Below are 23019 nucleotides of genomic sequence, written 5' to 3' on the forward strand. Positions count from 1 at the left end.
TGGAGTTTAGAATCATTCGTAATGAATAATGAACTCAGGAAGGATCAATGACGTGTTCTCTTAACCCTCTCAACCTATTTTGCTGAGAACTGAATAAAAGGCAAGTCGCAAGGAAGAGATGATGTGAGATTTAGGAAGAGAAAAATATAGTTGCTGTAATGTATAACTCTTGAAGGAATGAAATTGGGCAATTCATCTAGTTTACTATGAGTACTTTTTCAAGTTTCAATCGTGAGTCACCTAATTTTTTCTTTGCCATTTAATTCCAATATTTATTCGTTTTATTATTTTCCAGTAGTAAAATAAAATAGTGTGCAAAAGCTGAAGGTTTTTTTAAAGAGAGGAGTCAGTAAAAACATCTTGGTGGTCTTTGCTGTGGTATATGACATACAATTAATATAATGCCATGAAGGGTTTTTTCCTCAAATTATTTAAAACATCTGACATATACTCCTCTTCTTTCATAATAGATGGTGAGTTTTTGTAAAATTTTTAATGATGTAGAGTAACTGCAAATTAAATAGCACAATGAAAATTAGTCATTAAAAAATAGCAGAGCAGGCCAGGCGCAGTGGCGCACACCTCTAACCCCAGCACTTTGGGAGGCTGACGCAGGCAGATCACTTGAGGTCAGGAATTCGAGACCAGCCTGACTAACACGGTGAAACCCCGTCTCTACTAAATACAAAAAAATTAGCTGGGTGTGGTGGCGCATGCCTGTAATCCCAGCTACTCTGGAGGTTGAAGCAGGAGAATCGCTTGAACCAGGGAGGCAGAGGTTGCAGTAAGCTGAGACCGCATCACTGCACTCCAGCCTGGGCAACAAGAGTGAAACAACATCTCAAAAAAAAAAAAAAAAAAAAAAGCAGTGCAGGCAGTTGATGGTGCTAAGTACCACGGTGTTGCATGCGTGGTAGCATACATCATGTGACAGATTGGAAGAGTGAAGAATCACCAGAGAACACTGCTTAGTGCCCGGTAGGGTGCCGTGTCTCTCGGCCCAGAAGGACCTTTTGTTCCCAGCGTCACACCAGTCTGCTAAAGGAAAGCAGCCCTTGCTCTAAGCTTCCAACTCAGCTTGTATTAGAAGACGGGGCTAACATCAGTCCTGTGGCGTTGCCAACAGGTGCCGCCACTGGGATGCCTCAATTCCTAGGCACTCCATTGGCGGCCAGACAGCAGTGTTTCTTGCTTTTTGTTTGTTTGTTTTCCTTTCGCTTTTTAAATCATTTTCTGACCAGCTGCACATCAACAAGCACTGTTTCCGTATCACAGAAGTCAGCAGGAATTGTTTGGAGGTGGAAGAGAAAAGAGTCAATAGCCTTTTAAAATATTGACAGCCTTGGTCTATTTCCATGGCTAGGGAGAAATTCAGATGCCATGTTGAAGGTTTCTATTGAACTTTTAGTCACACCTCTTACGATTTCTGTTACTCCAGGAAGAGCCAGTCTCTCATGGCTCCTGCTGAGATGATGTTTAGAGACAATACCGATAATACATTCCACCTTTCTTTGGGGCAGTTCAAAAATACTTCTTGTATATTCAGCCAAACAGTCAGGAGTAGGGAGTTAAATTAAGTTCAAGTATCGCGGCCTAAAGCGAAAGCCATCTTGCTGAGTGAGAGGGAAACTCTCCAGGAGACAAACCTCCCAGCAGTGATGCCACCTGTTGCGTGCTGGGTGCGTTTTATCAGCATGCTCCAGGCTGGCTCCCTGGAAGAGCACAGGAGAAGGACTGGGGAGAGGGAAGCACCCATCCCTGGAGGTGTCTGCGTGGGCTCCTCAGGCTCCGGTCCTCTTCCCCTGCCTCTCGCTGCTCCCTCAGCTCTCCTTATCAAGAAGATCGGTAGATCTGTATTCTTTTATCTGTTGTGGTAATCCTATGACAATGGAATACCAGGACATGGGGTCTTCATTCAGAATCTAGGGAATGAGGAGGGGACAGTAACCCCTTGGATTGTCCATAGTAGCCTGGACACGGACTGACTGTCTCTTTCAGCACCCTATTCAGAGAAGGAAAGGGTGGTTTGGAAACTAAGCCAGAGGTTGAAGGCCAGACGCAAGGTCCATAGCAAATGAATGGCAAAACCTGTCCCAGAATGTTGGACTCTCCAACCCCGGCTCAACACACTAGATGGTTTTCCTAATTCAGTGTTGCTGCATTACTTATGGAAGTTGTCTCAATTCCTCTTATCTTTGCCAGGCCCTAGAGCTCATGTTCCCCACAGCCCTTCTTCCTGCTCTCCTTTCATTCCTACTCTGCCGCAGTGTTTCTCTGCAAGCACCCTTTGTCATTTTAAGGGGACAATTCTTCATTATACAAGGGACCTTCCTGCTCTTTGAAGGGCTTTAGTATCCCTGGCCCCAGACACTACTGCCATTATTGATCCCCCTCATGAATGTAATGCACAGAAACACCCTCATCAATTCCAGACACCCAGGGTTTGGGAGTCATGGGTGCCCCGGTTGAGAGCTGCTGCCAGAGGCTGGGACAGGCCCCTGCTGTGCCGTCTAGCCCAGTGCTATCAATGCCTCCTCTCTCCTGACCACATCCCTCCTTGTCTTTAAAATTATGCTCAGATTTCAGAGGGAAGGCTTTCCTGACTGATTCATCCCTCTAACATTTAATCAGCAGATATGTACTGACACCTGCTCATGGTTCCAGGCACCATTTGAGGAGCGGCCGCCCATCCCTGCAGCTTCCTGACACTGCCCTGCCTTAATCTTTCATGTCCATGTTATTCTAAAAGTGTACCGAGGTCATCCAGCTCCTACCTTAGGAAGGAGCTTTTCTGGGATGATAACTGCTTCTACTTTTATTTTTATCCCAAGATGTGGAACTGTCACCAAGGGTGTATTTTATTTCCATAACAGAGAAAATGGTTCTGAGGTGTCATTTTTTTCTAACTTGAAGATTCTATTTTTCCTGATATCTAAATATGATGGGGGATCAGCATGAGAAGTATTGTGAGGTCCTTGGTCAACAGTAAACATAGGCCAGGCATGGTGGCTCACACCTGTAATCCCAACACTTTAAGGGGCAGAGGCGGGTGGATCATTTGAGGTCAGGAGTTCGAGACCAGCTTGGCCAACATGATGAGACCCTGTCTCTACTAAAAATACAAAAATTAGCTGGGTGTGGTGGCATACACCTGTAATCTCAGCTATTTGGGAGGCTGAGGCAGGAGAATCGCTTGAACCTGGGAGGCAGAGGTTGCAGTGAGCTGAAATCACACCACTACACTCCAGCCTGGGTGACAAAGAGAGACTCTGTCTCAGAAAAAAAAAAAAAAAAAAACAGTAACCATGACCTGTGTATCATGCAAAGAGGAAAGGACCATTGCACACTCCTTGTTTCCCGGTGCACACTGAGTAGGCCTGGTCTACTGACCTCCCAATCATGACTTCTGAGACAGAGAGCATCGTGTGCCATCTGCCTTCCTTGGCCTCATTGGGCCCAGAGATAGAAGGCAAATGGGTGAAAAATAGAATAGCCAGAGAAAAGGAAAGCAAGTACAAAACTTGGGAGAATCTGATGGAGAAATGGAGCCCTTTTTTTTTTTTTTTTTTTTTTTGAGACAGACTTTTGCTGTTGTTGCCCAGGCTGGAGTACAATGGCGCAATCTCAGCTCACTGCAACCTCCGCCCCCCAAGTTCAAGCAGTTCTCCTGCCTTGGCCTCCCGAGTAGCTGGGATTACAGGCATGCGCCACCATGCCCATCTAATTTTGTATTTTTAGTAGAAACGGGGTTTCTCCCTGTTGGTCAGGCTGGTCTCGAACTCCTGACCTCAGGTGATCCACCTGCCTGGGCCTCCCAAAGTGCTGGGATTACAGGCGTGAGCCACCATGCCCAGCCAAAATAGAGCCTTTTTTATGATTTTTTTCTTTTAGTTTTTTATTATGGGAAATTTCAGCACACACACACACACATTAATTTTAGTAGAAGAAAAAAACAAAAAACAAATCAATACATTTTCAATACAAAATGAAAGTTTTGTTCATTTCACGTAGGGAAATGGCCAGAATAATATTAAGAACCTGCCCTGTGCTCATCGCCTAACGTCAGCAGTTCTCAACCCAAGGCCATCTTGTCTTATGTATGTGCCCACCCACTCTGCCCTTCTCCCACTGTATTTTTTAAATTTTTTTATTTTATTTATTTATTTTTGAGATGGAGTTTTACTCTTGTTGCCCAGGCTGGAGTGCAGTGGCATGATCTTGGCTCACTGCAACCTCTGCCTTCTGGTTTCAAGCGATTCTCTTGCCTCAGCCTCCTGAGTCACTGGGACTACAGGCGCATGCCACCACACCCACCTAATTTTTGTATTTTTAGTAGAGACAGGATTTCACCATGTTGGCCAGGCTGGTCTTGAACTCCTGACCTCAGGTGATCCACCTACCTCAGCCTCCCAAAGTGCTGGGATTACAGGCGTGAGCCACCGCACCCAGCCCTCCCACTGTATTATCTTAAAGCAAATCCCAACAGCAGATAATTGTATCCATTAACATTTCAATGTGAATTTTAAAAATCATTGTCATAATATCATTAACTGTGCCTGAAACAAATCAATAATCCATTGAGATTTCTAGTGGCATTCCATATTCCAACTGTGGAAACTTTCAATCTGAAATCCGAGTGAAAAATTACACCTTCATTGGGAAAGAAGCTACAAAGAAACCAAAACAGACCTTTTTGTTTTCTTATAGGAAAGGACAATAAAGCAATGGGAAAGTGATTTCAGAGAAGTAGCTCTGGTCTTTGCCAATTTCCAGAGGCCTGTCCAAGCTTACCTGGGTACAGTCCTTTGCCCCCCCCACAAACTCATCCCCTAGTTGCAGGTGTGCATTGCCGGGCTTCAGTTAACTGTCCGTGAAGGTTCATTTCATCACACACATTTCACATTTTACAACAGTGCTCTCTACTTCATTGCTAGTTGTTTAAAATTTGGCCACATGGCAAAAATGTGTGTAATGCAGGGGTCTTTTTTTTAAGTGTTCATTGAGCACGTAATTCAAAAGTCAGAATATTAAATAAACATCTCTGCCCTTTCTTTCTTCCAGCAGGCAGCTCAGAGAACGGCTCTCCGCGCTCTCTCTGACAGGTACATTTTGTCATTTTTATGAACTATAAATTGCTTTATGAAACATTGAGCCCTATTTATTGTGGCATATAATTCATAATCGGATTTTGTCCCTAAAGTATCTGTGAACTGGGATGTTAAACATTTTGCATGCTTGGATTTGTCATGCATGTGTGGAGTTTATCACTGCAAAAATCGCCTTGTTGTATTTCATAGCAAGTATGAAGAATCCCTTGTTGTGCAATGAAACAAGAGACAAGAAACTTAGAGAGAAAGGCCTGAATGGTGCGGTAAATTCTGAACTTTGGAATTGGCTGAGATCTAAGCTCATTTTTCAGCAATAAATACTTCATTTATTTTGAGATGTTTTCTTCAGACTTTTTCCATATCATTTCACCGGGAGCTATCTATCTTTTGATAAGATTCTCTCTCTTGAAATATTTTGTGCACATAACCCAACAACTCACGGTCCCACGTGCTTGACTTTTTACTCCTTGCTTTGGCGTCTTTCTCCTGGCGCGTGTTACTGAATGAGATGTGTAAACCTTATCAAGAAACACACACAGGCTGTATTTTATATCCTGCTTTGTCTGAAAGGCTGTAGACAGATAGTTGAATGCGGGTATGTAAAGTCACTTTCTAGAATAGACCAGACTCTTGGTTTGGTTTGGTTGGTTTTGGTTTTTGTTTTTTCACTTACTAAGATTGGGGAGAGAGAGAGAGAGTGTGTGTGTGTGTGTGTGTGCGTGCGTGTGTGTGTTTTGAGGAACTGTCAGGAGGTAAAGATGAAATCCCTGTGTGTCTCCACAGCATTAGAAGCAGCAGGAGGAGCTGTGCCCTTGGCTGACTGGCTGGCAGCCACCTCCACATTGTCTAGCTAACCTTCACCACCCTGCCTTCCTTCCCAGTTCCTTTTTCATGGAATGAGCCATCATTGACTGTGTAAACCAGCTTAGCTCGGTGCTTCCTCCAAAGTAAAACCTGTCACTTAGGCGAATTATCTGGTGTGCATGAGTGAAAAGCATTTTCTGTGTGGTGGCAGACTGAGCATGAGTATTTTTATTTCAATTACAAAACCTTCCCCATGACAACCACACAAGCCTGCGTGTCCTGAGTGGCTGGCACATGATCTTCTGGAATTGCTTTTGGGATTTTCACAAAAGCTGATGACTGCTCTGCTTCTGAATGTGTCAGTAGGAGGAGGAAAGAGTCTAGATCAAAACACATTTAGAATATAACATAGTCATTTCTTTCCTATACATATTTCTTTTCTGTCTTTGACTTTTCTTCTTAAGTAAGCAATTCCTTCAACAAAATGCACTGAGACGCAAGGGAAAACCCTCAAAGTTTACAAAACTTGGTCATTGTTAATAAGTACAAGATTTCTTTTGGAGATGATGATGTTGTAAAAATAGATTATGGTGATGGTTGCACAACCTTGTAAGTATACCAGACCACTGAATTGTATGCTTTAAATGGGTGAACTTTATGGAATGTAAATTATATCTTAGTAAAGCTACACATATAAATACAAAAAAAAAAGGTCATTATGACCTTTAGTAGAATGAATCAAAACCTATTTTAGGAAAATAAGGATTTATTTTGAAGACATGGTCACAAATACAAAGACAATTCATCAGAAACTAGGACTGATACATTCGAAGATTTCTTCCCAAAACATATACAACTTTGTCCTAAAGAGAAAATGTCCATGGATGTTAATGATGAACAATGCCATTTCCTTTTTTTCTGATATTTTCACAAAAAATCCCTTGTCAAGCCCATTCCCCACCCAAAAACAGAGGTTTTCATTGTCACCACTCTTCTTACAAATTTCTTTATCCTCAAATGTAATAGGGCATTTCCCTTACTTTACTGTAGCACTTTTTCTATTCAGAATTGGTCATTTCAAAGTGACGAGCTGACTTTGCTATTCTAGCAATGCAGTTGTTTAAAGCTACCTTCTCTGTGCTTTTTCTTTTTTCTTTCTTTCTTTTTTTTTCTTCAACTTGTATTTTAAGTTCAGGGGCACATGTGCAGGATATGCAGGTTTGTTACATGGGTAAACATGTGCAATGGTGGTTTGCTGCACCCACCAACCCATCACCTAGGTATTAAGCCCAGCATCTATTAGCTGTTCTTCTTGATGTTATCCCTCCCCTGACACCTCACCAGCAGGCCCCAGTGTGTGTTTCTCCCTCATGGGTCTCATCATTCAGCTCCCACTTACAAGTGAAAACATGTGGTGTTTGTTTTTCTGCTCCTGCATTAGTTTGCTGAGGATAATGGCTCCATCCATGTCTCTGCAAAGGACGTGATCTTGTTCCTTTTTATGGCTGTATAGTATTTCATGGCATATGTGTACCATATTTTCTTTACCCAGTCTATCGTTAATGGGCATTTGGGTTGATTCCATGTCTTTGCTACTGTGAACAGTGCCGCAGTGAACGTACACGTGCATGTGTCTTTATAATAGAATGATTTATATTCATTTGGGTATATACCCATTAATGGGGTTGCTGGATCAAATGGTATTTCTGCCTCTAGGTCTTTGAGGAATCACCACAATGTCTTCTACAATGACTGAACTAATTTACACTCCCACCAACAGTGTACAAGCATTCGTTTTTCTCCACAGGCTCTCCAGCATCTGTTGTTTTTTGACTTTTCAATAACAGCCATTCTTTTTCTATTGTCTATTCTCTACTAATTCAGGGCCACAGACGTAATCCCCATAAGTGATAAGCATTTGTAACCATTTCAAGATGGAAATTGAAACCCTTCTTCAAAATAATGATTTTAAAACACCTGCTGAATTAATTGCATTCATATTTTCTAGTTTTTAAGTAGAGAATAACTTATCAAGTGACAGATGTCATTTTCTCTCACGTTACTTATTCTTTTGAATAAACCAATATTTTCTAGAAAAATGACCCGAGTGCCTCAAGTCAGACCACTGTATGACTTGCCTAATGTTCTGTCTGCCAGAGGAACCTCAGGGTGGGAAAGGAATTGAGTAAAGATCTCCCCAGGTCCTGAATATCCCAAAGTGGGGTTCTAGGCCCAATATCTCTGGCTACTTAGAGCCTGGTATTAACCTATTATACATTCATTTACACAAACCATCCTGGTTTCCTAAACTTTTTGCTTTCAGCCTGTTATCACCTCTTTATATAAAATTTCATAATGATTAGCTCATGCCTTCATCTTTGTTCTTGGGGGAGAAGCACTTTTTAGACCCCAAAAGGTGCTTCCTGAGTTCTATAATTTTGGGACAGGACAGAAAAGCCCGTACTGGCTCTGGCCATGCACACTGGTTCCTCATGGAGGAGCATGTCTGTGACACACTCTGGGTCTTATCCTCCTTCAGAACCTCAGTGTCCTATAAGTTTGCTCATCCGTGGGCTCATTTCACTTCCACTGAGCCTCAACCTTGAGTGGCCAGTGAACACAAGGACATTTAGACAAGGCCAGAGCTATTTTGTTCCAAGATACACAAATCGATGATGAAACAGGATTTCATTGACTTGGGGTTGGTGGAAGGACATGAGTTTACACTGTAGGAAGCCAGTTTTTGTTATCTGTTTCCCTATAAGGAAGCCCAACTTCAAAGCCTTGAGATCTGACCTGATGAGACCAGTTATAAGAAAAAGAAAGGGGTGTGTTTCCCTTTCCCTTCCTAAGGAGTGGGTAGAAGTCTCATCCCTCTGGGTTGTTGGAGGTTAGAGAATGTCCAGATGTCTTTGGAAAGTCAGTCTTGTCTTTCCATTTCTCCAGTCGCCTGATTTATTTTCTAAATTGGCATTTCAGCACAAATCCAATATCTGACAGTTTAGACTGTATGCTTTAAAGTTCAGAGAATCTTCTGTAATCAATATACCATCTTGATAAATTAAAACTGTGATATTTCCGTTACGTAAATTTTAAAAATCAACTGTGATCATCCCCAAAAAACCTTTTCCCTTGCTTGGTTTTGCCTGACCAATGGACTTAATTTATGGTTCACCCCAAATAGGCAAAATGTGCTTCAGGTTGAAACTGGATCACCATGGCAAGCAGAAGGGGAGTTTGGGCTTCAGCCCCACTCACTTGCGCCTCCTGCCCAGCAGTGACAGAAAGGAGTGTGTGAGAGTGGGATGGTGCATTGTCTGTTCTTTTCTACTCTGGACAGTAGAATTTTTTTATCTATTTTATACCACTGAGAGTCAACTGGCCTACCAGAGGCCCATTTATGTCCCCCAGAAATGAAAAAAGCAGACAAACAGGGCAAGAAGAGATGGCAAAATTCTTTTTTCTTTTCTGATTTTGTTTGTTTGTTTGTTTGTTGAGACAGGGTCTCACTCTGTCACCCAGGCTGGAGTGCAGTGGTGTGATCACAGCTCACTGCAGCCTCGACCTCCCAGGCTCAAGCCATCTCAGCTCTCCCCGTGCCCTGCCCAGTGCCATGGTAGCCACCATGCCTGGCTAATCTTTGGACTTTTCGTAGAGGGGGTGCTTCACCATGTTGCCCAGGCAGGTCTCGAACTCCTGGGCTCAAGTGATCTGCCTGCCTTGGCCTCCCAAAGTGCTGGGATTACAGGTGTGAGCCACCACACTCGGCCCGGCAAAGTTCTTGACAAAGTAAAGAAGCCAATTACAAGAAAATCTCAGTTTGCAAAGGGACACAATTCGTCTCACTTATTCACTGCTTATTGTGTGCCTCTCATGTGTTTTTTCTTCTTGTGGGTCGGTATATTTGATGCTGGTTAGTAGAGACAAAGAAGAGGGACAAACACGATAAAGGTGGATCTTTGGTGTGGACCCTCTGCACTGCGAAAGATGCCACATCACCGCCAATGTGGAAAATATGCAAAGTGCTGTTAGGAAGAAGGAAGGATATGTGTGCAGCATATGAAGTGCCTTGAATAAGATTAACTTCCCTTCATGAGTAGTAAATAGTAGATAACTCTGATCAAAAAAGGGATTCATGTGATTTATCAAGCTGAGCAACTGTGCGTCTGCAGAGAAGCTGGAGGTCAATCTTGAAATCTAGGGCAAGAGGAGCACTAGGCAATTGCCAGGACCAAGAAGTTAATCATACCCTTGGACTGCTTCCATCTGTCTCAGAGCGACAGCGCTGCTCTCAGCGAGCAGCCATGCTTTATAGCAGCAGATCAGGAATTAATATTTTCTGTGAAACCTCAAGCATCATTTGCAGTAACTTGGGTTTTATAAAAATGGAACATAATTTTATATGAATAAATCACATTCCGCTAGAAATACGAGAGGCTGCAAAAAATTATGCTTGACTTAAAAAAAAAGAGAGAGGAACGAGCAAAAAAGTCAACATGAAAACAGTTGTTGAAGCGATGGCACTTGGAGGGCACAGATAGCCATGTGGTTAAATTGTGCATATAATCATCTGAAATGTCAGCCTGTGACTCCAGCAACGGCTACATTTTTATAGTCTTGGAGATGCATCACCAGACTGTAACCTGTCTGCCCATCTGGCAGTATCTCAGGCCCAAGATCCATTTATATTGAAATCCAAACAACTGCCATTGATTTATTCATTTATTTCACAAATATTTACTGAACGCATCCAGCATGCTCTGTGGGGTGCTGTGCTGGGGCTGGGGGTGCCAGGATGAGAAGCAGCCGTATGGCTGTGCTCTTGGCTTCACCAGCCAGACGAGTGTTGTCTTTGCGAGGAGAAAGGACTCACAAGGCTTACACATTTGCTGCCCTCAATTTGGCCCTTTCTCGAATAAATCTCACACATCCAATCTCCTTGTTGCCCATTAGGGAGTATATAATGAAATTAAGCAAATGAGGAATTGCCTAAAACTAAGGGAGTTTCACCTCCATGTAGGTAGAAGAATGTGAAATGGTCTGTGTCCAGAAGCCAGATCAGAAATGGTCCATAGCAAGGTGGGGAGGGCAGCGGGTACCCACCTGGCAGTGTAGGGGGTTGGATTCAGCTTCATCTTCCTGACCCCTTGTCAAGTGGACCAGCTCCAGCCAAACAAAGGAAGTGTGTTGGAGTGGCCACCAGCACAGAAGTGTAGCTTTCTGGGTAATGTGTCACCCAGTCCCCTGGCCATGTGAGAGGACAGGCACAGTTGCCACACAGTACTAATAGTTGGTCTCTTCTTTAAGGGTCAAAAAAAAGGAGGTGGAGCACTTTTAAGAAGGTGTTAAGGTTCCATGAAGATGTTAAGGTGGCGTGCTGGCAGGTGCACATCAACCCTGCCCTGAGGCCCTCAGCAGCCTTCGGTCTCCCCAAAGCAATATGGCTCCTTATAAAGAAGTCTTTTAGGGCTGGGCTCGGTAGCTCATACCTGTAATCCCAGCACTTTGGGAGGCCGAGGCGGGCGGATCACAAGGTCAGGAGTTCAAGACCAGCATGATCAATATGGTGAAATCCCATCTTTACTAAAAATTCAAAAATTAGCTGGGCGTGGTGGCGTGCACCTGTAATCCCAGCTACTCAGGAGGCTGAGGCAGGAGAATCGCTTGAACCCAGGAGGTGGGGGTTGCAGTGAGCCGAGATCACACCATTGCACTCCAGCCTGGGTGACAGAGCGAGACTCTGTCTCAAAAAAAAAAAAAAAAAAAGTCTTTTAAGTATGCCATATGAATAAAAACTTTTTAAAAATCCATTCCCTCAAGCATTTATCCCTTGTGTTATACTCTTTTGGTTATTTTTAAATGTACAATTAAGTTGTGAATAAAAACTTTGAGAGCTTTAGAGTTTAGAATCACTATCACATTTACTGTCTCATTTTATGATCCTCACAACAACCCTGAAAGATAGATGGGGCCCATTTTACAGATGAGAAAACTGAGCCTCGAACAGGTGATGCGACTCACCCAGGGCCACAAGTGGCAGAGCCAGGACTAGATCCCAGGTCCCTGGACTCCTGGTCAGTATGATTCTCTTGCCTCCCATCAAGCACCAATAGAGCAGCTTGGCTGGGGTCGGAGATAGGAGGTTTGGGCCACGTTTTGCATCGCAACAATATTTCTGGCTTGGTAACCTTTTTATCTCTAGCACCTAGCACAGTACCTGGCAATTAGCAGACACCGTAAGTCATTTGATAAATGAATGGATGAGCTAGACCAATGCTTTGTGGTTAAAATAATGGCAACTTTGGGCTTAAAAGAGAAAATAATTCTTTGCAACTGTGGCTATCCATCCTTGCAACAGATGCCTCAGGAATCACAGGTAGATGATTAGGGGCTCATCGCTTAGTGGCTCAAAGAGGTGTTCATGCCTGCTTGTATGGATGTTATAGAATCCAAACACACAGGGGGAAGAAATGGAAAAATGAGAAAAAAACTCAGTCCAAAAGTAGGCAAGAAAGTCTCAAAAAAAAAAAAAAGATCAAAACCACTCAGTATAATTAAATTAGAGTGGAATTAGATTAGAACTCAATAACAAAAGAGAACTATATGATGCTATCGAGAAGTCTCTTGTAGCGAGTGGGGATTGGGCCAGATAGCCTCTGGCTCCTCCCTCCCTCTCCTCCCCCTCATGTTTGTGCTTCATACTGTTGACATGACTTAAAGTGTGCTGTCTTCACCAACTATTCATACTTACATTTTTCATTTGTACTTCTTCATTCATTCAGTGAATATTTACAGTACTGAATCCCTAAAATGTTAGGGATTCTGCTGGTCTCTATAGAAGACACAAAAATTCATTACCCAAGGATTCCACTCGCAGGGAATCTACAGTGTGGTAGAGGACATGTAGGCTTGTGCATAAATACTGAGTATACGACAACGCCGACATACACATGAGTAGTCATAGATCTCCTTAGAACAGTCTCATGTCCGGTAGTGTACTGAGCATCTCACATACCTTACTTCATTTAATCCTCGCGACGACTCTCTTGGTGAGGAAGGAAGAATGCAATGTGAGGGCCTTAAAGAGAGATATTTTCCATGAAACTCCATTTCATTTCATTTCGTGTTCTTTTCTGTTTTTGTTTTTGTTTTGAGACAGAGTCTCGCTCTGTTGCCCAGGCTGGAGTACAGTGGTGTGATCTCAGTTCACTGCAACCTCCACCTCCTGGGTTCAAATGATTCTCATGCCTCAGCCTCCCAAGTAGCTGGAATTATAGGCATAAACCTCCACACCCAGCCGATTTTTGTATTTTTAGTAGAGATGGGGTTTCACCGTGTTGGCCAGGCTGGTCTCCAACTCCTGACCTCAGGTGATCCACCCACCCCAGCCTCCCAAAGTGCTGAAATTACAGGCGTGAGCCACCACACCTGGCCTCATTTCGTGTTCTAAAGTACTCTCCCTAAAATCCTAGTGAGTCTTGCTTTCCAAACTCAGGTAATTCACCCCCAGTCTGGAAAGCCACAGAGTGGTCTGTGCGGCTCCAGAGTTGGTGCTCTTAGCTACTTCAGTAGCAGCCCTCTGCATCAGACTATGAAGAAATCAGTGTTACTGGAGGGACACAGGTACAACATTACCCTACTCTCTGACAGGGGAAGGAGAGGGGGGAGGACAGATATGAGGTGTCATGTGGAGGACAGGAAGCATCGGGTGACCCAGGAGTGGAGAAGGGAGGAGAACGCAGAAGGAATGGCCTGGGCAGGGCCAGGCTGCAGGGTGGACAGGGAGTGGCAGACCTCCCCTCTGTGGCTGTGGGCATCTGAGTGGAAAGTGTCTGAAGCCAGCTCTAGACGGCTGCCAGTGCAAGAACGCATGGGAGGGGTCTTCGGTTACGCAGTGCATCCCTCAAGCATGGGGTCAAGCCTCATCTTCCACGGAAACCTTAAATAGCCAACTGCCCCAGCGCCCACAGCTCCTATTCCATCAGCACCTCATGTCATTCCTGGCATAGGCCCAGCTTACAGTCTCTGCCTCCTTTATTTATGTCTGGTCTTAACTACTGAGAGCAAGAACCACATCTTGACTATTAGTAGTACTTTATACAAAATGACTGCTCAATCATGACTTATTGAATGCAGTAAGACCAAGAATGCAAATTATGCCACTCATTTATGCTGTCATGATTAAGGAGACAAGAAAGCAAAAGAAAAAAAAAAACCCTCTGGCCCAGCTTTCCCTACTCTCTCCTCTTTTTACAAGACATCTTGAAGCAAGCACAGGACTTTGAGTCCTTGAACTTGGTCTGGAATTTACTTTGGGCAAAGCATTTACACATCCAAGTCTCAGCTTTCCCAGTCACAGAAGCAGGATGCTACTAATGCCCTCCTTGTTAGGTTTATGTACAGATTAAAAGAGGTGATGAATAGAAGAGGCGCTTCCTTTCTCCCTCCATATGATAGTAATTACCTCATTGCACCACCAAGAAAAGTCACGCATGAGGTATCATAAGATGTTCTTTGATTTAAGTCCTACCAAGAGGCTTAAAAACCAAGAGAAGAAAATAACAGAGTATGGGTTTAATGTCTGAAGCAATTCATAACTAGTAGTATGGGGCATGTTTTTACATTGATATTATAGAAAAACAAGTATCAACAAATCCTAAGAAATATCCCTTCTATTACTCATGCCATCCCTATTTTGAAATATGTTTTACTAGAGCCTGTTCTCTCCTAAAAGCCAAACTGTGGGTCTTTGGGTCCCAGGTGAGGCTCCTGCATGCCTCCAAGGAGGCTACCACCTGTTTCTGCCACATTGTCTTTCTACTTTACTCACGGAAAAAAGTCATCCTGGGCCGGGTGCAGTGGCTAACGCCTGTAATCCCAGCACTTTAGGATTCCCCTCACTCGAGGCCAGGAGTTCAAGACCAGCCTGGCCAACATGGTGAAACCCTACATCTACTAAAAAAAAAATACAAAAATTAGCTGGGTGCGGTGGCACACCCTTGTATTCACAGCTACTCGAGAGGCTGAGGCAGGAGAATCGCTTGAACCCAGGAAACAGAGGTTGCAGTGAGCCGAGATTGCACTCCATTGCACTCCAACCTGGGTGAGAGTGAGATTCTGTCTCAAAAAAAAAAAAATTAATTAAAAAAATAAATACATAAAAAAGTCACCCTGGGTCATATCCTGACACCTTTCCAGCTAATCTCCAAAGAATTGGTCTCATTTTATAATTTCAAAGTAAATAATACTTATTATTTCAAAAGCAAACAGTAACGTTCAATAACGTGGGGGAGCCCTGGCAGAGAACTGTCGGGGGCAGTGTGAAGAGAGATAAGTGCCAACTGAGTCTCCATGCAGTCCTCTCCTCTCTAACAGGCCCAGCAAGTACCATCTATATTCACAAAAGTGGAGCCCCTTGGCCTCACTGCTCCAACAGAGAGGCCACAGAGGTGTCCCTCACAGCCCTTTGGTGGCTGTTAGCTCAATCCACTGCATTAACGTGAACAAACGCAGGCTGTCGGGTCTAAAAATCAGCTTTTAAAAGCCCCCCTAGTACTAATTTCCACAATAAAACAGAATGGCTCCAGAGAAGCCATTGAGTTCTATCAGGTACATAACACACATTTTAAAAGGTCCCAAATATGTATTTTACACAATAGAAGAAGAGAGCAGGCCGAGGATACAGTCTTTTGAGTAAATAAATAACGAGTTGTATAAAGCCACTAATTGCCCTTTAAGATGGTTTAGTGGCCAGGGATTCCTGAGGACTAATACAGACTCGCTGCCTGATGTCTGGTAAGGAGGCCACAGCCCAAGGCTCCTCCGGGTGAAATTCAGTTTTAACCCATTCAAGTCAATGTTCACAATTCCCACGAGCCTGCAGAAACACATGGGGTGACTTGATCTGGGGCACAGTTAGAAGAGTTTTGATCTCTTTCAGAAAGAATGATAGTGGTCTAGGCTGCACAACAACATACATGTACTTAATGCCACCTAACTGGACACCCTTGGCCAATTTGATGTTATGTGTATGTTTCTAGAATTAAAAACAGGAAAAACAGGCGGTGGGGGGGGAAGAGCAAACATCCTGCAGATGCCAGTTTCCCAGGTTCTTCCAGATGCCCCCTTTCTCATAGGCCTGGGGTGGGAATCCCATGTTCTCTTTCCTGGGTTTGAGGTGCTGGAGTTTTAGCCCGGACATGCGTCCTTTCCTTCTCTGCTAGTGGAGAAGACTTCCTGCAAGTTACTCAGATCCTCTGTGGGCGGGGGGACAGCTGGGCACAGCCCCACCCACCACCCCTCCCCTGCTCCTTAGCCAGGTGTCTGTGACCACAGATGAGAAAAACTAACCCGCACCACCAGAGTCCCCCACCCCCACCACCGGAGTCCCCCAGCCTCGCTGCAGTCTGCGAACACAGGAAAGGGCCAAAGGGAACCAGACTGTCCCTAGAGGCAGTGAAAAGACAACTGGTTCTGGCCAGTGGCTCACACCTGTAATCCCAGCACTTTGGGAGGCCGAGGTGGGCATATCACCTGAGGTCAGGAGTTTGAGACCAGCCTGGCCAACATGATAAAACTTCGTCTCTACTAAAAATACAAAAATTAGTCCGGTGTGGTGGTGTGCACCTGCAGGAGGCTGAGGTAGGTGAATTACTTGAACCTGGAAGACGGAGGTTGCAGTGAGCCAAGAGCATGCCGCTGCACTACAGCCTGGACAACAGAGCAAGACTCCATCTCAAAAAAAAAAAAAAAACTGGTTCTGGCCCGTTGTCTTCCCACCTTGTGCTACCTCTCTTCTGAACTCATCCTCAGACTAAGTATATTAAGTTACCAGGGGTAAAATATTGAAATCACTAAGCTATAAATTATTTTTACTTGAGTCTTTGTCACTATGTCACACTCCTTTTGAATGCCAATGTAGCTGTCCCTTCTAGACCAAGGACAACATAACACTGTGTGTCTAATGCTTAATGGTTCATTTAACTTGTATTTAAATTTACATCCAAAAAAATTTTAAGTATCCAATACGCATGACGTCTCATAGTTGGAATTAAGAGAGAGAAGACTTAATTAGCATAGTTTTCAGTGTTTGTCACTGCTGTCTACCCTACTTCTTTTTTTAAAATATCTATTTCTGAAGTAGAAGTACACCTGTTCCTTCTTGAATGTACTTAGATTAAATTAAGCACTTGCTGTCTAAGTGGAATGTGTTGGTTGGTGATTGGTTAATTGGTGGTCGGTTCTGTTAGAATGTTTACACTGATGCCATGTGAAGGTACACCTGGTAGTCCCCCCTTTTTAATTTTGCATATGTCATCCCCATTCTCGTTGAGCCAGATCTGACCTCAAAAGCAATCCAAACGCAACAAATGATATATGTGACAGGGAGAAAAAAAGATTCAAAACAGATGCATTTCAGTGCCCGTATGTGTTTCTGAACACAGGTGCCGCTGTCTTCATCACTCATGCCTGTGCCTGCAGTGGGCGGAGGCCGTGCCGCAGAAGCATCTGTGATGAGTGGGTGGTTTTAAAGCCAATAGATAGACTGAGGTGTTTTGCTTTGTTTTGCTTTGTTTAAAACCAAACTACTTAACTACTTTTCATGGGAGTTAAAGTCATGATATCAAATCTGTTTTGTTTTGTTCTGTTTTTCATCTCCTTTTAGTGAAGAAAACTGGCCAAAGCCCATGGAGTCTGTTCTCTCTGGCTTTCAGAGCCCTTCAGGCCAGCACCCCCTACCCACTCCCGTCCTCTCCATTTCCCCCCTCTCCTTTTCCCACCCCTGGAACAGTCCCACCCTGACCATTCCACTCTCCAACCTGGGACTCCCAGAGCCAGCTGGAGCACACTACCCTGCAGCTGCTCACTCTGGGCACAGGGCCTGCCCTCACCTCCGCTCACAGGCTGCCGCCCCGTGACCTGCTCCCAGAGGTAGCCCCGGGCCAGCCTTGGCTGCACTGGGCTGGCTGGCCTTTGATGACTGCATTTTGGAGCCTGATAAGCTCCCCCGTGGCTGTGGAAAGGTTAATGTGCTCCCTGTTCACTGGGGCGGCCTGACCTTCTGACTCCGTCCAACTCCCTTTCCTGTGCTGGCTCCCGGCTGTGGCTGGCTGGCCCACTGCCACGTCGTGTCCTCCCGCTGGCCCTCAGAATACAGCATCTGCCTCTGCCCTCGCCAGGCAGCATCAGACCCTAGCCATCTGCATGCCTGTTATTTGGGGACAGCCATTCGATCCGCCAAATTCTGAACAGACTTCCTCTATGTAATTGTCCGTGGCCTTGGGTTTGAATTGTCACACTGCCTTCTACCCATTGCCGCTCTCATCCCGAGAGGCAGCATTTACTCAGTGTGACAGTGCTCATTAATTTCAGGTCAGTTCCATTAAAATGTTGAAGTGAACCAACTGCTTGTGAAGGGTGAGTCCATGGCCCCTTTTTCTATTTCACAGACAAAGTAAGCCTGCTCACTGGCCCCAATCCAGCTGACTGGACAGGGCCTCGATGAAGCCCAGCCCAGGCCAAGAGTCTGAAGCCCTGGCAGCTCCCCACGTGGCCTCCCTGTGGCCCTGTTCACCCTGTTCCCAGCCAGTGAGTCAGGGAGCCACATTAGGCCACAGTTCCTCATCTTACTTTGGAGACAGAAACCCCTATTCAGCCTGGCTAATGCTGGTGCTAAGAAGCCAAGAAAAGTAACCATGGACCCCATGCAAGCACAGCAAATTAAGGTGTAGTCATCTGAGGGACTACGTGAAGGAGGTCCAGGTTCTCTTTGAATCACGGCCCCAGCCACTAAACTATTTAATGGAATTACAGAAGGACTGTGGTCATGGCCTTCGCTGTTGTTGGAAGGTTCCCACCAAGCCAGATGATAACATGCCCCTCTCTGGCAAAGGCACGTGGTCCTGGCAGATGTGGGGGGCGTATGTGACCTCGTAGTCTCTCAGGGTTGCATGCTTGCTGCCCCAGGCCCTGTGCTGGGGACTTGCTGCCATCATCCCATTTCATCCCCAGACAGCCCAGGGGACAAATGTCAGTATCCTTGTTTTACACGTGGGGAAACTGAAGCCTAGAGAGATGGAGCCACTTGCCCAAGGTTAATGAACACAGTAGGGGGTAGAGCCAGGTTTAGGGGTGGCAGTGTGGCCTTCGGCAGGGAGGGCCTGGCAGATGGAGCTAGATGCCTGAGAGATCCCTCTTCCATCAACCTGAGTGCCCTTGAAATAGAACAAAATTGGCCAGGTGTGGTAGCTCACACCTGTAATCCCTGTACTTTGGAAGGCCAAGGTGGGAGGATCGCTTGAGTCTAGGAGTTTGAGACCAGCCTGGGTGCCATGGCAAGACCTCATCTCTGCAGAAACACACACACACACACAAATTGGCATGGTGGCACACACCTGTAGTCTCAGCTACTTGGGAGGCTGAAGTGGAAAAACTGCTTGAGCCCAGGAGGCAGAGGTTACAGTGATCCATGATTGTGCTACTGCACTCCAGCCTGAGTGATGCAGCGAGACCCTGTGTCATATATATATATGATATGTGTATATGTATGATATGTATATATGATACATATCATATACATAGATGTGATACGTATATATATCATATACATAGATATGATGTGTATATATCATATACATAGAGATGTGTATATATCATATACATAGAGATGTGTATATATCATATACATAGAGATGTGTATATATCATATACATAGATATGATGTGTATATATCACGTACATAGAGATATATATCATATACATGATATACAGCAACCATGTGTGTGTGTGTGTGTGTGTGTGTGTGTGTGTGTGTGTGTGTGTGTGTATATATATATATATGACAGAATCCAGCTCTGCCTCGAGTCGTGCTCACAGCACAAGTCTGAGCACTGCACATGGGGCCAGGGGCTGCTCTGTTCTCCTGCCCAGATGGCTGGATTCTGCTGGGGGCCGCTTGCAAGAACACACCTCGTCTAGTTCTGTTCTATCCAAGGAAGTGGATCTGGGGACTTCAGCCATCCTTCTGTGTTCTGCACTTAAATATAGAAGATGACAAAAAAAACTTGAAAAGTGCAATGGTTGTGTTTAGACATATAATGAAGGAGGGGAGTGCCAAGCCAACATTATTTCCTAAGATATATTTCTTGAAGCTTTTCCCCTTCATTCCAACTGACTGGAGAACTATTACCTATTCACTAGCATTTGAAAATGAAGGACAAATTTTGCTCCCTTCTCTACACCAACTTTGTATGCCATGGGTTTTTAAAATGTGAACCCTGCCATATATTGTTTCTCTGGGCACCGGCCTTCAGTCATCTAACTCCCTTGCCTCAATGAGGAAGTGAAACTCCAGGGCTGTGGAGACCATGCAGATTCCCTGAATAATCGGAAGGGCTCACCAGTGATTTCCTGGGTCCCCTTCAAGCCTTGGCTCTGCCAAGCCACAGCTTAGCTCTGCCATAGCCTCATGTGACTACAGACAGTCACAGAGGTTTCGTTCTCCCTCACCTGTGCATGCACATTGTCTTGTCTGTTTTCTCTTGCTATAAAGGGATACCTGAGACTGGGTGATTTAGAAAGAAAAGATGTGGCCTGGCGCAGTGGCTCACGCCTGTAATCCCAGCACTTTGGAAGGCCGAAGCGGGTGGATCACCTGAGGTCAGAAGCTAGCCTGGCCAACATGATGAAACCCTGTCTCTACTAAAAATACAAAAATTAGCTGGGCATGGTGGCACACGCCTGTAATCCCAGCTACTTGGGAGGTTGAGGCAGGAGAATCACTTGAACCCAGGAGGTGGAGGAGACAGTGAGCTGAGATCATGCCACTGCACTCCAGCCTGGGTGACAGAGCGAGACTCCATCTCAAAAAAAAAAGGAAGGAAGAAAAGAGGTTTATTTGGCTCGCAGTTCTGCAGGCTGTACAGGAAGTAGGGCACTGACCTCAGCTTGGCTTCTGGTGAGGGCTTCTGTGCTGCATCCAAACATGGTAGAGAAGGTCAGAGGAGAAGTGGGCAGGTGCAAAGAGGGGCCAGGAAGTGGGGAACCACTCGCTTTGTAAGAAACCACCCTCATGGACTAATCCATTCCATGAGAGCTAATCCCATCTTGCCAGGATGAGAACTCACTCCCTTCTGGGAGGACGGCACCGAGCCTTTCATGAGGGATCCACCACAGCCATGACCCAAACACCTCCCACCAGGCCCAAAACCACACAGTGAGGATCAATCTCCAATGTTGGTTTTGTTGGGGGACAGAAAAACCATATCCAAACTATAGCACACATGATGGCCCTTCTCCCTGGAGCTGTTTTCCTTTCCCAGCTCCTTTTCTTTCCTCCTCTCCAGCTTACTTGGCCACCTTCTACCCATACGTTAGGCTACAGCTTAAACACCCTATCCCCCAGCAGGCCCTCCGTGCATTGCCGTCGTCCACACAGCACCATCTGCTTGCCTTTTGGTGACCCTCATCACTGCTGTGCCGTGACCCCTCATTTCCTGCCTTCCATGGACAGCAAACCCCAGCTTGTGCCTGTCAAATCTTGGCACGTGTACGGTGCCTGATGCTCCCCTGACTATTGACTGACTGACTTTATTTCTCTGAGTCTTTTTTCCCATCTGTCAAGTGGAGAGAGTAATAGTCACCCGTCCGCCTCTCAGCACTGTTGTCAAGCCTTAGCAGATGATTTTGGGGAAAGAGGCATGTAAAACAAAAAGCTGATTCCAAATAGCCCGTGTCTCTAGGTAGTACAGTCGCACTAAAAAAACAAAAAGCGACATGATTCGCCATTAGCCTTGACGAGTGATGAAGGATAAAGTCAAACACTCCGTTTCCTCCTTCACCCTCAACTCTTCACCTCCGTGGTTAGGGTGGCTGGTGACTTCTTTCAAATGGTGACTGATGTGATAAGGTGTACAATAGTGATGCTGGTAAATATTTTCATAGACAAGGAATTACTGAAGTGACCATTACAATCAAAATCATTTTAATTACGTGAGACTTCAACTGATTTAAAATCCTGTTTCCACAGGAGCCTCCTTGAGCTTCTAAAACTGTCTGCACCTTGATTACCTGGAGATAGTCTGGGAAATTTTCTTCTGCCTTTCAGTGAGCAACTAGGGGAATTCAGGTAGACAGGCAGCTGGGTAGATGATAGGCAGGAGCTGGGCCCCTAAGAAGGCTATTCTGCTCTCCAACGAAGCCTGGCGCTCTGGTCTTCCAAACCCCAGCCCCGGGGAGCTCAGAAGGCCCCAGTGGCACCACTCCCCGTGCGATGCCCTGGACGGACCATAGCTGCCGTCACCCCAGCTTGCGCCCGTGCCTCTGTATAATTACAGGTGGTGCCTCCTTCACTCTTAAAAGTGTCCTGGTTTAAACCACAGTGAGATATTGTATTTTCTCAAACTGAAACTCAGTACCCCTTATCACACCCATTAGGACGGCTACTTAAAATAAGAACTAAGAAGTGTTGAGGCCAGGTGCAGTGGCTCACTTCTGTAATCCCAGCACTGTGGGAGGCCGAAGCGGGCAGATCACCTGAGGCCAGGAGTTCAAGACCAGCCTGGCCAACATGGTGAAACCCCTTCTCTACAAAAATACAAAAATTAGCCTGGCATGATGGTGGGTGCCTGTAATCCCAGCTGCTCGGGAGGCTAAGGTGGGAGAATTGCTTGAACCCGGGAGGTGGAGGCTGCAGTGAGCCGAGATCATGCCATTGCACTCCAGCCTGGGTGACAAAGCGAGACTCTGTCTAAAAAAAAAAAAAAAAAAAAAAGTGTTGGCAAGGTTGTGGATAAATTGGAACCTTATGCATTTTTTATGGGAACTAAAATGGTGCAGACACCGTGGAAAACAGTATGGCAGTTCCTCAAAAGATTAAAAATAAAATTACAACATCATCAAGCAATTCCACTTTTGGGTATTACCCAAAAGAATTGAAAGCAGAGACTTAAACAGATGTCTGGACACCCTGTCCACAGCAGCATTATTCACAATAGCCAAAAGGTAGAAGCAATCCTAGTGTCCATCAGCAGATGACTGGATAAACAAAACTGGCATATCCGTACACTGGAATATCATTCAGCATTACAAAAGAAGGAGATTCTAACAC

General features: G+C 45.0%; 1 protein-coding gene across 14 annotated transcripts in view; it reads left to right on the top strand.

Moving 5' to 3' along the window:
* The window catches only part of AFF3 (ALF transcription elongation factor 3), a 597234-nt gene that overhangs the window by 488407 nt on the left and 85808 nt on the right, over positions 1 to 23019 (top strand). For 13 of the 14 annotated variants that reach the window (XM_054678053.2, XM_054678052.2, XM_054678050.2 and 10 more), the window contains one exon: positions 5062 to 5102. In XM_054678053.2, the coding sequence (XP_054534028.1) occupies positions 5062 to 5102 (41 nt within the window). The remainder of the gene's footprint in view (positions 1 to 5061; positions 5103 to 23019) is intronic. The other variant, XM_024354596.3, reaches the window with a different exon arrangement.

This window comes from Pan troglodytes, chromosome 12, assembly GCF_028858775.2.
Source record: "Pan troglodytes isolate AG18354 chromosome 12, NHGRI_mPanTro3-v2.0_pri, whole genome shotgun sequence".
NCBI classification, from domain to species: domain Eukaryota; kingdom Metazoa; phylum Chordata; class Mammalia; order Primates; family Hominidae; genus Pan; species Pan troglodytes.